The 14482-nt window shown below is 42.3% G+C and overlaps 1 protein-coding gene across 5 annotated transcripts in view; it reads right to left on the reverse strand.

The window, feature by feature from the left end:
• The window catches only part of MCCC1 (methylcrotonyl-CoA carboxylase subunit 1), a 58794-nt gene extending 50273 nt beyond the window's left edge, over positions 1-8521 (reverse strand). For 2 of the 5 annotated variants that reach the window (XM_081571154.1, XM_081571151.1), the window contains exons 1-3: positions 8329-8521; positions 1703-1749; positions 942-1078 (exon numbers count right to left, since the gene is read on the reverse strand). In XM_081571154.1, coding sequence (XP_081427280.1) covers positions 942-952 — 11 coding nt within the window. In that variant the 5' untranslated portion in view covers positions 953-1078; positions 1703-1749; positions 8329-8521. The remainder of the gene's footprint in view (positions 1-941; positions 1079-1702; positions 1750-8328) is intronic. The other 3 variants (XM_081571152.1, XM_081571153.1, XM_081571155.1) reach the window with 2 other exon arrangements.
• Positions 8522-14482: the final 5961 nt, after the last annotated feature.

Consider the following 14482-nt stretch of genomic DNA (forward strand, 5'->3'; position numbering starts at 1 on the left):
TCAAAAGGAAGGCTGGGCTAGAAACTCACTTTTGGAAGTTTTTACCAAAGGAGTTGATGATATGATCTAGAGTGAGAGTGCACAGTGAAAAGGAGAAATTGGAAGATCCTTGGTAGCAGACAGAAGGATTTCATAGCACAGGAAGACAACTGGCCTTGGATGGGAAGAGGTCAGATGCAGATGCAGTGAATGGGTTCTGCGACAGGAAGCTCAGTCCTATGTCCTCTGTGAATTAGGATCAGGTGAGAACAGGTGGTAGAGGGAGACTCAGAGGCCGGAATGGAGCAAAATGGGTTCCAGGAAGAATCTGAGGGGCAAGTGGCCAGAGAGCTGCATGGGCCTACTGTGCAGTGTGGAAAGCCCAGGTGAAGCTGGTCACCAGGAATTTCTGTCAGTCTTTGGAGTCTTGCTGCAGCCAAAAAGAAGGCCAGTAGCTAAATTCATCCATGGTTGGGTTCTGTCTGGTGTTAATAACTAGTAACAATCAATAACAATCACAAACCCCAGGGGAGTAAGGTCCTTTCAGTTATAATTTACAGTTAAGTCAAGGCTCAGAAACATTAAGTGAGTTGTCCAAGATCCCTTGGCCAGTAAGTGGCAGTTGCGAAGTCTGACCTCAGTCCTTCCTTCTCCTGGTAAATCAAGGATCTGGATGTGTGCCACTGACAGTGGGAATCTGTGGGTCAGCCACATTCTCTGAATCAACCCTTGATGAAACAGGACCTTGCCTATAAGTCAACTGCACCACTAAGCACACAGTTCAGTTCCACTGGTGTTATGTTTGGTTCCCAAGATAAATTATTACTGAGCAGGTTGAACTTACCTACTTAGACACTGTTAACACTAGCAAATATGAACTGTCAACCAAGAAGTAAAATACTGACACAATAAACAAATAACAGTCACTTACAAAATTTGACTTCTGGCTTTTAAAAACGTACCATGTCAACATGCATGGAATTCCTGTCGGCCTCACTATAAACAGCCACAGACTGTACACCCATTTTTTTGGCTGTCCGTATCACCCTGCAGGCAATTTCTCCTCTGTTTGCAATGAGGACCTTGGAAATGTTTTGTCCTGTTTAAAATACCATGAAAACCATATACAAATATTACCGGGGAATTAAGGAATGAGAATGCAAAATATAGTTGCCCCTCAGTATCTGTGGGGGACTGGTTAACTACTTGGTGACCATGAATACATAACCCCAGGCCTCCTAGAGCCTAAGGACTGATAATGTGACATCACCCTGTTTCCTCACCATCAGCCAATCAGAGACTTGTGCACAAGCTCATCACATATCCTGAGACCCATCTCCCTCACCTGACTTCTAAAGATGCTGTGCTGAAACCCTTCTGGGGAGCTCGGGGCTTTTTGAGGCATAAGCCCTGCAATAAACCTTTCTCTGCTCCAAACTTCAATGTTTTGGTTTATTTGGCCGCACTGTCTGTGGGGCACACAAACTGGGCTAACAATTCAGCTAAAAGAAATGGTAGCTCCAGGATTTGAACCCAGGTTAGCTTCACTCCACAACGAGTGAAGCTCTTTGTCACTCTGCTCCATTGCCTCTATCCCTCTGTACACAGGGGTGTGGGTTAAGTATATAAAAAATATTCTATTATGCACACATTAAATCATTAAACCTTTCCTTTTCTTACTTCAAAATCTGAAACAAAGCCAAACATAAGACACTGTCAGTACCTGTGGTTGTTGCATACTTCCTTGTTCTTTGCTTCCAAGCCCATCCCCTATAAAATGAATCCAAATGGAATTATAATTAAACAGGATATATAAGATCTGTCATTGCTTTTTATTAGCATCTAAGACTTTTTCACTTTCAAGAAACAATTTTTATATAAATAAGAAATGAAGAAGCAGGGAACCTAATGATTTGTGTCTTAACCAGGGAGAAGTTCATTAATGTCTAAAACAACTTTAAGTTCTACGATATCTATTGATACAGCAACTTAACATTGAAACTAACCAAGAACTGATAGAAAGCAGGCCAGATTCATACAATGCTTTTTAGGTGTCAGTTAAAAAGAATACACTGAGAAACCAACAAACTGCAGAAGTAATTCTACCTTTGTACTTTCTGTCCATATCTGGAAGATCTGGCAAAACTATGGTTATAAAGAACTAACCATTTTATTTATTTATTTCTTGGCCACACCACAAAGCACAGGGGATCTTCCCCAATCAGGAATAGAACCCATGCCCCCTGCAGTGGAAGCAGAGTCTTGTAACCACTGGACCACAAGGGAATATTTGGTTGTGCTGGGTCCTTGTTGCAGCATGTAGGATCTAGTTTCCCAACCAGGGATCCAAACTAGGACCCTTGCATTGAGAGTACAGATTCTTAACCACTGAGCCACCAAGGAAGTCCAAAGAACTAACCATTTTAGATCCTGTACAAAGCTGGCCATAAAAAAGCACAACGTATATTAGATACCAAGAATGTTCAAACTCCTGCACAACTGCACTCATCTCAAATGATACCAATGTAATACTCAAAATTCACCAAGCCAGGCTTCAACAGTATGTGAACTGAGAACTTCCAGATGTTCAAGCTGGATTTAGAAAAGGCAGAGGAACCAGAGATTAAATTGCCAACATCCGTTGAATCACTGAAAAAGCAAGAGAGTTCCAGAAAAACATCTACTTCTGGTTTACTGACTATGCCAAACCCTTTGACTATGTTCAGTTCAGTTCAGTAGCTCAGTCATGTCTGACTCTTTGGGACCCCATGGACTAAAGCACGCCAGGCCTCTCTGTCCATCAGCAACTCCTAGAGTTTACTCAGACTCATGTCCATTGAGTCAGTGATGCCCTCCAACCATCTCATCCTCTGTTGTCCCCTTCTCCTCCTGCCTTCAATCTTTCCCAGCATCAGGGTCTTTTCAAATGAGTCACCTCTTCACATCAGGTACTGGAATTTCAGCTTCAACATCAGTCCTTCCAATGAACATACAGGACTGGTTTCCTTTAGGATGGACTGGTTGGATCTCCCTGCAGTCCAAGGGACTCTCAAGAGTCTTCTCTAACACCACAGTTCAAAAGCATCAATTCTTTGGCGCTCAGCTTTCTTTATAGTCCAACTCTCACATCCATACATGACTACTGGAAAACCCATAGCCTTGACTAGACGGAACTTTGTTGGCAAAGTAATGTCTCTGCTTTTTAATACGCTGTCTAGGTTGGTCATAACTCTTCTTCCCAGGAGTACGCGTCTTTTTATTTCATGGCTGCAGTCACCATGTGCAGTGATTTTGGAGCCCAAAAAAATAAAGTCTGACACTGTTTCCACATCTATTTGCCATGAAGTGATAGGACTGGATGCCATGACCTTTGCTTTCTGAATGCTGGGCTTTAAGCCAACTTTTCACTCTCCTCTTTCACTTTCATCAAGAGGCTCTTTAGTTCTTCTTCACTTTCTGCCATAAGGGTGGTGTCATCTGCATATCTGAGGTTACTGACATTTCTCCCAGCAATCTTGATTCCAGCTTGTGTTTCTTCCAGCCCAGCGTTTCTCATGATGTACTCTGCATATAAGTTAAATAAGCAGGGTGACAATATACAGCCTTGACGTACTCCTTTTCCTATTTGGAACCAGTCTGTTGTTCCATGTCCAGTTCTAACTGTTGCTTCCTGACCAGGTTTCTCAAGAGGCAGGTCAGGTGGTCTGGTATTCCCATCTCTTTTAGAATTTTCCACAGTTTATTGTGATCCACACAGTCAAAGGCTTTGGCGTGGTCAATAAAGCAGAAATAGATGTTTTTTTGGAACTCTCTTGCTTTTTCAATGATCCAGCGGATGTTGGCAATTTGACCTATGATTCCTCTGCCTTTTCTAAAACCAGCTTGAACATCTGCAAGTTCACAGTTCACGTATTGCTGAAGCCTGGCTTGGAGAATTTTGAGCATTACTTTACTAGCGTGTGAGATGAGCGCAATTGTGCGGTAGTTTGAGCATTCTTTGGCATTACCTCTGTTTGGGATTGGAATGAAAACTGACCTTTTCCAGTCCTGTGGCCACTGCTGAGTTTTCCAAATTTGCTGGCATATTGAGTGCAGCACTTTCACAGCATCATCTTTCAGGATTTGAAATATCTCAACTGGAATTCCGACACCTACACTAGCTTTGTTCGTAGTGATGCTTCCTAAGGCCCGCTTGACTTCACATTCCAGGATGTCTGGCTCTAGGTGAGGGATCATACCATCGTGATTATCTGGGTTGTGAAGAACTTTTTTGTACAGTTCTTCTGTGTATTCTTGCCACCTCTTCTTAATATCTTCTGCTTCTGTTAGGTCCACACTATTTCTGTTCTTTATTGAGCCCATCTTTGCATGAAATGTTCCCTTGGTATCTCTAATTTTCTTGAAGAGATCTCTAGTCTTTCCCATTCTATTGTTTTCCTCTATTTCTTTGCACTGATCACTGAGGAAGGCTTTCTTATCTCTCCATGCTATTCTTTGGAACTTTGCATTCAAATGGGTATATCTTTCCTTTTCTCCTTTGCTTTTTGCTTCTCTTCTTTTCACAGATGTTTGTAAGGCCTCCTCAGACAGCCATTTTGCTTTTTTGCATTTCTTTTTCTTGGGAATGGTCTTGATCCCTGTCTCCTGTACAATGTCACAAACCTCTGTCCATAGTTCACCAGGCACTCTGTCTATCAGATCTAGTCCTTAAATCTAGAGAGTTGGACTATAAAGAAAGCTGAGCACCAAAGAATTGATGCTTTTAAACTGTGGTGTTGGAGAAGACTCTGGAGAGTCCCTTTGACTGCAAGGAGATCAAACCAGTCAATCCTAAAGGAAATCAGTCCTGAATATTCATTAGAAGGACTGATGCTGATATGAAGCTCCAATACTCAGGCCACCTGATGCAAAGAACTGGCTCGTTGGAAAGATCCTGATACTGGGAAAGATTGAAGGCAGGAGAAAGGGATGACAGAGGATGAGATGGTTGGATGGCATCACTAACTCGATGGACATGAGTTTGAGTAGGCTCTGGGAGTTGGTGATGGACAAGGAAGCCTGGCGTGCTGCAGTCCATGGGGTCGCAAAGAGTCAGACAGGACTGAGTGACTGAACTGAACTGATATTAGATACTGTGTAACTCATATGTGTAGCATATACATATATCAATAGTATGTATAGAAATGTAATTGAACAGGACTAGCTTTTCCCTGGGGCAGAGATGCAGGAGGCTAGATTGTTAGAGTGGACGACCAGACACTCATTGCCCTCTGATGCACACTCAGTCAGATGCTGACATCCATGAAGGGCTCCTGGGAAGACCCATAGCTTTGGCACTTGAGTTCCACGAGACGGTTTTCTCAGGAGGTTACTGCTTTCCCCCATCTTTCCAATCACCTGACAGCTTTCTTGAGCTTCACCGGTGAGGCCAGGATCAAAGCCTCTTCCTACAACAGTCTTCAGATAGGTTTACTGATAAGATTCAAGGCCTGTCCTGGACAAGTGTCTATAAAATTGCAATTTTTTGGTAAATCCAGCTAAGACTCTGATTCTGTTTTAAGGACATTGCTGAACTAAAGTCTTCTTCTGCCATTTTCCAGTGTAGACATTTTCCAGTGTAGACCCCACACACATCACTTAACTATAATCTTCTATCCCAACAACATTCTGACTGGTCTACTCCATTTTTCACCATTTACAATTTAAAATGGCTTAAAAAAACATTAAGAAGTTGCTTTCATGTGATTACTGTACCCTGATTGAAGAATTTCTACACTAGTTTATCCTCATTTAAAAAATTCGACTAGATTTCTTTTCTGAGTTACTACAAAATCATGACATAAAAAGATATGTAAATGTACACCCATGGCTGATTCATGTGAATGTACGGCAAAAACCACCACAATATTATAAAGTAATTAGCCTCCAATTAAAAAAAAAAAGATATGTAAAGAAGGACTTCCTTAGCGGTCCAGTGGCTAAGACTTGGCGCTCTCAATACAGGTCTGGGTTCGGTCCCTGGTCAGGGAACTAGATACCGCATGCTCCAACTAAAAGATTCTGCATGTTGCAACTAAGACCTGGCAGAGCCAAATACATATTTTTTAAAAAAACTGAAATAAAATCTTTAAAAAATAACAAATTAATAAATCAGATGATGGCACTCCCTGCTCAACTCCTCCTCCAATTGGTTCCCTGTGTCACTTAGAATGAAATTCCAATTCTTAAAAAAAAAAAAGGACATGTAAACACCCCATATACTGATAAGATTTTAGGTCTGCATGCCATTAACAACTCTAACATTTTCCAGGGTGACAACTATTTGAGAATAGTTCTATACCTAATAGCTAAAAATTTGAGAGGGAGAGGGAAGTGAGAGAAAATGAGTCTGTGTAATATCCTGAAAAGCCCCGGAAACTTAAGAAAAAATCAGGAGAAAGGGAAGAGCACTAACATTGCTTTCACCATCATACTTTACTCTGAGGCTATGCTATGCTAAGTCGCTTCAGTCGTGTCCGACTCTGTGCGACCCCATAGACGGCAGCTCACCAGGCTCTGCCGTCCCTAGGATTCTCCAGGCAAGAATACTGGAGTGGGTTGCCATTTCTTTCTCCAGTGCAAGAAAGGGAAAAGTGAAAGTGAAGTCGCTCAGTCGTGTCCGACTCTTAGCGACCCCATGGACTGCAGCCTACCAGGCTCCTCCGTCCATGGGATTTTCCAGGCAAGAGTACTGGAGTGGAGTGCCATTGCCTTCTCCAACTCTGGGGCTAGTCCTACACAATTAAATAACTGAAAATCTACATATATACAATAACTTTGGGACAACAAAAGAAAACTAAAAACTTGAGACATATCATTGAGTCTGCAAAGGCTACATCTACGGATTGATTCATATGCATCAGATTCTATTTGCTGTTAAGCCGCTTCAGTCGTGTCCGACTCTGTGCGACCCCATAGACAGCAGCCCACCAGGCTCCGCCGTCCCTGGGATTCTCCAGGCAAGAACACTGGAGTGGGTTGCCATTTCCTTCTCCAATGCATGAAAGTGAAAAGTGAAATTGAAGTCGCTCAGTCGTCTCCAACTCCTAGCAACCCCATGGACTGCAGCCCACCAGGCTCCTCCATCCATGGGATTCTCCAGGCAAGAGTACTGGAGTGGGATGCCATTGCCTTCTCCGAAGATTCTATTTAAGAATAAACAAATAGTTCTATTTATTCTATTTAAGCCTCTTTACATTAATGTTAATTCATTTAACAAGCATAGTCCAAGATACTAGTATTGTCTCTTCTAGGGATAGTATCATCACCTCCTCCTAGATAAATTGATGCACTGAAGTAGGTAACTTGTCCAAGATTACTCACACACCCAGTGAAGAGCAAAGCTGAGTCCCCTGCACTCTGACTGCATAGTCTGTGCCCTTAAGCTATATACTATCTTTCCAGAATGATAAACGAGGAGGAAGCAGAGGTGGTGGAAAGAGGAGGTAAAGGAAGCCAAAGAAGCCTGCTACCTGGAAACCTGGGGGTATCTTCACTGCCAAAGTTATTGTCGTGGGCGCGTGCTAAGTCGCTTCAGTCGCGTCCGACTCTGTGAGACCCTACGGCCTGTAGCCTAACAGGCTCCTCTGTCCATGGGATTCTCCAGGCAAGAATACTGGAGTGGGTTGCCAGTGCCCTCCTCCAGGGGATCTTCCCCACCAGTGATAATGTATTGGCAGGCGGGTTCTTTACCATAAGCGCCAAAGCTTAAAATTTGAAACTCATCAGCAGTCAGGTTAGCTAGAGTGAGTCATATCTGATATGTACAAAGCTGTTGACAAAACCTCTCAGCCCCCTGGACGATAAACTTGCTGTTGTTAACCTGATTTATCTCAGCGAAGGGGAAGAACTCCAAGAGCCCTTAGCATCTTGGCGCCATTTCTTACTAAGAGTCGGACACGACTGAGCAACTAACACTCAAAGCTGCAGTGCAATCTAGGGCAAGTCGTTGGCTCCTTCGGACTTAAGCGAGATTATAACAAAGCTCGCCGCAGACTGAACGCTCGCCGCAAACTGAAAGCAGTGAAAGCATAGTGTGAATGGTTAGCAGCCGTACAAGCGTTTTTCTTGCCCCTGTGGCGAGGGCAGCATGGAGATGGCAGGCCCAGCTCCACCCCCTCCAAAATGGGCTTTAGGCTGAAGGGCGGATGTGTGGAAGAGAAAAAGAAGGGAATCCCCCCGGGATGGGCTGGAATTTTTCTTCCGTCCTCCCTCCCCCTCGACCCTTGGTTCCTCTGCGCCTCTCAGCGCGCACGAGTCCATTCACTTCCGGCCGCGACAATGATCCACCGCCCCTCCACCCGCCGTTACCTCGGCGGCAGCAGCAAGCGCGGGACTCGCTGCCACCGGTGCCTCTCCGCCGCCACGAGCAGCACCGACACCACAGAGGCCGCCGCCATGTCCCTCAGCCACGTCGCTCTCTGACGCCTTAAGCTACGAGCTGCGGACCCCCTCACTACAAAAACTTGTCGCCGCTGCGCAGCCCTGTTGTCCTCCGCCGGCCACCGTACAAGTCAAAGCCAAGCAATAGGCCGACCGAAGCGTGGTGGGGGCGTCTCCACCAAAACCAATCAAAGAACAGAGCAGGGCTTGGGGGCTGCGATTGGCCAGTCGGGTCTCTTGCCGCGGGGATGTGGTCCCCGCTCCTCCGCCCTTTGCACCAGTTCGTGGAGCGATTAGATGCGGCCTCAGTTTCGCTGGAATCCGGGTTGAAGTCCCTTCCCTTGGCCCTCGGCGTCCCTTGGTTCTGGAACTCTCCTCCTGACCTTTATTATTAAAACCGCGAGGAAGCTGGCGAGGCAGAGTCATGGGAAAAAAGATAAATGGAGTGGAGAGCAAGATAAAATTCTCTAGTGGTCTCGAGAACGGTTAAAATAAATAAGATAATTAGCTAAAATTTAAAACAACTCGAGGTTTTAAAAAAGTGTTTTAATTGTTGAAAAGAGGAAGTCAGAACAGAAATGAAGAATATCTAGAAAGTAAAAGTACTGAAAAGACTACATATAGATGCTTATTAGAGATAGATAAAATCTACGATTATAGGAAGATCATAGTGAAAGTAAGCCATCCTATCACGGGTTAGAAAAAAAATACATAAGTCGAACTCTCACATCCATACATGACTACTGGAAAAACCATAACTTTGATTAGACGGACCTTTGTGGACAAAGTAATGTCTCTGCTTTTTAATACGCTGCCTAGGTTGGTCATAACTTTTCTTCCAAGGAGCAAGTAAGTGTCTTTTAATTTCATGGCTGCAATCACCATCTGCAGTGATTTTGGAGCCCAAAAAATAAAGTCAGCCACTGTTTCCACTGTTTCCCCATCTATTTCCCATGAAGTGATAGGACCAGATGCCATGATCTTAGTTTTCTGAATGTTGAGCTTTAAGCCAACTTTTTCACTCTCCTCTTTCACTTTCATCAAGAGGCTCTTTAGTTCTTCTTCACTTTCTGCCACAAGGGTGGTGTCATCTGCATATCTAGGTTATTGATATTTCTCCCCACAATCTTGATTCCAGCTTGTGCTTCTTCCAGCCCAGCGTTTCTCATGATGTACTCTGCGTATAAGTTAAATAAGCAGGGTGACAATATACACATACTCCAATATACACGTACACATACACAATATGACGTACTCCTTTTCCTATTTGGAACCAGTCTGTTGTTCCATGTCCAGTTTTAACTGTTGCTTCCTCACCTGCATACAGATTTCTCAAGAGGCAGGTCAGGTGGTCTGGTACTCCTATCTCTTTAAGAATTTTCTACAGTTTGTTGTGATCCACAGAGTCAAAGGCTTTGGCATAGTCAATAAAGCAGAAGTAGATGTTTTTCTGGAACTCTGTTGCTTTTTTGATAATCCAGCGGATGTTGGCAAGTTGATCCCTGGTTCCTCTGTTTTTTCTAAATCCAACTTAAACATCTGGAAATTCATGGTTCACGTACTGTTGAAGCCTGGCTTAGAGAATTTTGAGCATTACTTTACTAGTGTTTGAGATGAGTGCAATTGTGTGGTAGTTTGAGCATTCTTTGGCATTGCCTCTGTTTAGGATTGGAATGAAAACTGACCTTTTCCAGTCCTGTGGCCACTGCTGAGTTTTCCAAATTTGCTGGCATATTGAGTGCAGCACTTTCACAGCATCATCTTTCAGGATTTGAAATAGGTCAACTGGAATTCCATCACCTCCACCAGCTTTGTTCGTAGTGATGCTTCCTAAGGCCCACTTGACTTCGCATTCCAGGATGTCTGGCTCTAGGTGAGTGACCACACCATCGCGATTATCTGGGTCATGAAGATCTTTTTTGTACAGTTCTTCTGTGTATTCTTGCCACCTCTTCTTAATATCTTCTGCTTCTGTTAGGTCCATACCATTTCTTTCCTTTATTGAGCCCATCTTTGCATGAAATATTCCCTTGGTATTTCTAATTTTCTGATGAGATCTCTAGTCTTTCCGGTTCTATTGTTTTCCTCTATTTCTTTGCATTGATCACTGAGGAAGGCTTTCTTATCTCTCCTTGCTATTCTTTGGAACTTTGCGTTCAAATGGGTATATCTTTCCTTTTCTCCTTTGCTTTTTGCTTCTCTTCTTTTTTTTTTTTTTTTTTTTGCTTCTCTTCTTTTCACAGATGTTTGTAAGGCCTCCTCAGACAGCCATTTTGCTTTTTTGCATTTCTTTTTCTTGGGAATGGTCTTGATCCCTGTCTCATGAACCTCCGTCCATAGTGCTTCAGGCACTCTGTCTATCAAATCTAATCCCTTGACTCTACTTGTCACTTCCACTGTATAATCGTAAGGGATTTGATTTAGGTCATATTGAATGGTCTAGTGGTTTTCCCTACTTTTTTCAATTTAAGTCTGAATTTGGCAATAAGGAGTTCATGATCTGAGCACAGTCAGCTCCCGGTCTTGTTTTTGCTGACTGTATTGAGCTTCTCCATCTTTGGCTGCAAAGAATATAATCAGTCTGATTTTGGTATTGACCATCTGGTGATGTTCACGTGTAGAGTCTTCTCTTGTGTTGTTGGAAGAGGGTGTTTGCTGTGACCAATGCGTTCTCTTGGCAAAACTGTGTTAGTCTTTGTCCTGCTTCATTCTGTACTCCAAGGACAAATCTGCCTGTTACTCAAGGTATTTCTGGACTTTCTACTTTTGCATTCCAGTCCCCTATAATGAAAAGGACTTCTTTTTTGGGTGTTAGTTCTAGAAGGTCTTGTAGGTCTTCATAGTACTGTTCAACTTCAGCTTCTTCAGCATTACTGGTCGGGACATACTCTTGGATTACCGTGATATTGAATGGTTTGCCTTGGAAACAAACAGAGATCATTCTGTCGTTTTTGAGATTGCATCCAAGTACTGACCCATAACAAAGAAAAAATTGGAAGTCTTTCAAACTCTAGTTGTTATGTAGGAAGCTTAGACATGAGCAACTGAGGGGACACCTGGCTGAAAGCCATTTAAGCTGATTTCTGAACTATATCCCAGACACACCCAGGAGAGCTCATAGATATGGTACAAAATACCAGAGAGCAGAAACCTCCCAACTCCACACAAGCACCCTGGGCACACAATGGATACAAAATAACCACGGGGACTTCACCAAGTATCCTTAGGCAGTTAGGCAGTTAGGAGTCTATTAAGGGCTCATGAATATTGCACATCTAATTATAACAGACTGAATTATGCGAAGACACATAGGAAGACATAAACAACACAGCATGCTGTTATATAACTTGTAACTGTCAATCAGCCTTGAACACATGCTCTTTGCATTCCTTTTCATTGATTGGTGGTGGATATAAGCCCTACTTTGCACTGGCATAATCAAAAGAAGGCGACTGAAAGTATTAAAGGGGGACACCAAGCAGCTTGATTATCAAGAAAGGTAAGGAGTGCCCCCTTGGGAGTGTCTGTCTAGTAAAATATCTGTTTGGTTGAACTGAACTGAATTGTAGCTTGTCTGTTGTTTTAAACTGTTTAGTCCATCTTCTAAATTTTTGTTGTGATAAGACAAGAGCCAAGGAAGAGAAATAATCAACCAGATGTTTTTATGAAGTGAGCATAACATTGTTACCAAAAACTAACAAAGACAGCACACACAACTATAGTTCAATTTCCTCACTTCTGAATATTAATAGAAAAATCCCAAGTATATTACCAACTAAAGTATCTGGTAAGTATCTAGCAAGGTAATGCTAACAATCATTCAAGCTAAGCTTCAGCAGTATGTGAGAACTTCCAAATGTACAAGCTGAATTCAGAAAAGGCAAAAGAACCAGAGATCAAATTGCCAACATCCATTGGATCATAGAAAAAGTAAGGGAATTCCAGAAAAATATTTACTTCTGCTTCATTGACTACACTAAAGCCTTTGTGCCTGTGTGCATGCTAAGTCGCTTCAGTCATGTCCAACTCTTTGAGTCCCTGTGGAGTGTAGTTTACCACGCTCCTCTGTCCATGGGATTTTCCAGGCAAGAATACTGGAGTGGGTTATCAGGCCCTCCTCAAAGGGATCTTCCCAACCCAGGGATCAAACCCATTTCTCTTATGTCTCCTGCATTGTTAGGCAGATTCTTTACCACTCACAACAAACTGGAAATTCTTAAAGAGATGGGAATACCAGACCCCTTTACCTGCCTCCTGAGAAGTCTGTATGCAGGTGAAGAAGCAACAGTTAGAACCGCACATGGAACAATGGACTGGCTCAAAATTGGAAAAGAAATACGACAAGGCTGTATATTGTCACCCTGCTTACTTAACTTCTATGCAGAGTACATCATGTGAAATGCTGGGCTGGATGAAGCTCAAGCTGGAATCAAGATTAATGTGAGAAATTTCAGTAACCTCAGATAAGCAGATGACACCACCCTAATGGTAGAAAGCAAAGGGGAAACTAAAGAAACTCTTGATGAAATAGGATAGTGAAAAAGCTGGGTAAAACTCAACATTCAGAAAACTAAGGTCATGGCATCTTGTCCCACCACTTCATGGCAAATAGATGGGGAAACAGTGGAAATGGTGACAGACTTTATTTTCTTGGGCTCCAAAATTACTGCGGATGGTGACTGCAGCCATAAAATTGAAAGACATTTGTTCCTTGGAAGAAAAGCTATGACAAACCTAGACAGCATATTACAAAGCAGAGACATTACTTTGCCAACAAAGATCCATATAATCAAAGCTATGGTTTTTCCAGTAGTCATGTACGGATGTGAAAATTGGACCATAAAGAAGGCTAAGCACCAAAGAATTGATGTTTTTGAGCTGTGGTGCTGGAGAAGACTCTTGAGAGTCCCTTGGACAGCAAGGAGATCCAACCAGTCAATCCTAAAGGAAATCTACCCTGAATATTCATTGGAAGGACTGATGCTAAAGCTGAAGTTCAAATACTTTGACCACCTGATACAAAGAGCCAACTTACTGGTAAAGATTTTGATACTGAGAAATATTGAGGGCAGGAGGAGAAGGGGGAGACAGAGGATGAGATGATTGGATGGCATCATCGACTCAATGGACATGAGTTTGAGCAAATAGTGAAGGACAGGGAAGCCTGGCCTGCCACAGTCCATGGGGTTGCAAAGAGTCAGACATGACTGAGCAACTGAACAGCAACAAAAAAGTATCTGATAGCATATGGAAAGAGTAATATGCCATGATGAGTAAGGTTTGTTTCAGAAATGTAGAAAGATTCAATATTAATATAAGTAATCAATCTTAATAGCTTAAAAGAGAAACAGTCATGTTTATAGATGCTTAATAGGTCTTTGATAAAATGCAATGTTCATTCTAGATTTTAAGACTCAATAATTCAATGTGGTATTGGGACAAGTGGCAAACCCTCTAGGAGGAAAAAAAAAGTTGAATCTCTACTCACTCCTCACATCTAACACCAAAATAAGTTCCAAATGGATAAAAGATTTAACACAAAAGATGAAAAGATAAAAGTGTTAGAAGATATCAAAGGATATCTTAAAGAAGAAAAGGTTTTTCTAAGTGTAACACAATACTCGGGAACTATAACAGAGAAGGAATTGATAAATTCAACTCTTTAATACATAATTTTTTTGCAAATCTGCGCAGCAAAGCATACATACCGAAAAAAATAAACTGGGAACAATTATATAACTTATCACAGATGGAGGTGTACTTTCCTTAATATGCAACTAACTCCTACAGATGAGTAAGGAAAAAAGATCTATAATGCAAGAGAAAAACTTCAAAGAATGCGAAGAGACCAAGGGGACAGACTAGCCCAGAATATATGATCAACTAAGCTTTGACAAGGGTACCAACTACATCCAGTGGGGAAAGGATAGTCCCTTCAGTAAACACTATTAGGAAACCTGGATGTCTATATACAAAAGAATGAAACTGGATCCGCCTTACACTACTAGAAGAAAACATAGGGAAAATGCTTCTTGACATTGGTTTGGCAATGATTTTTTAGATATGAAACCAAAATCAATGG

This window comes from Giraffa tippelskirchi, chromosome 2 (genome assembly GCF_054371585.1).
Source record: "Giraffa tippelskirchi isolate mGirTip1 chromosome 2, T2T-mGirTip1v1.2.pri, whole genome shotgun sequence".
NCBI classification, from domain to species: Eukaryota; Metazoa; Chordata; class Mammalia; order Artiodactyla; family Giraffidae; genus Giraffa; species Giraffa tippelskirchi.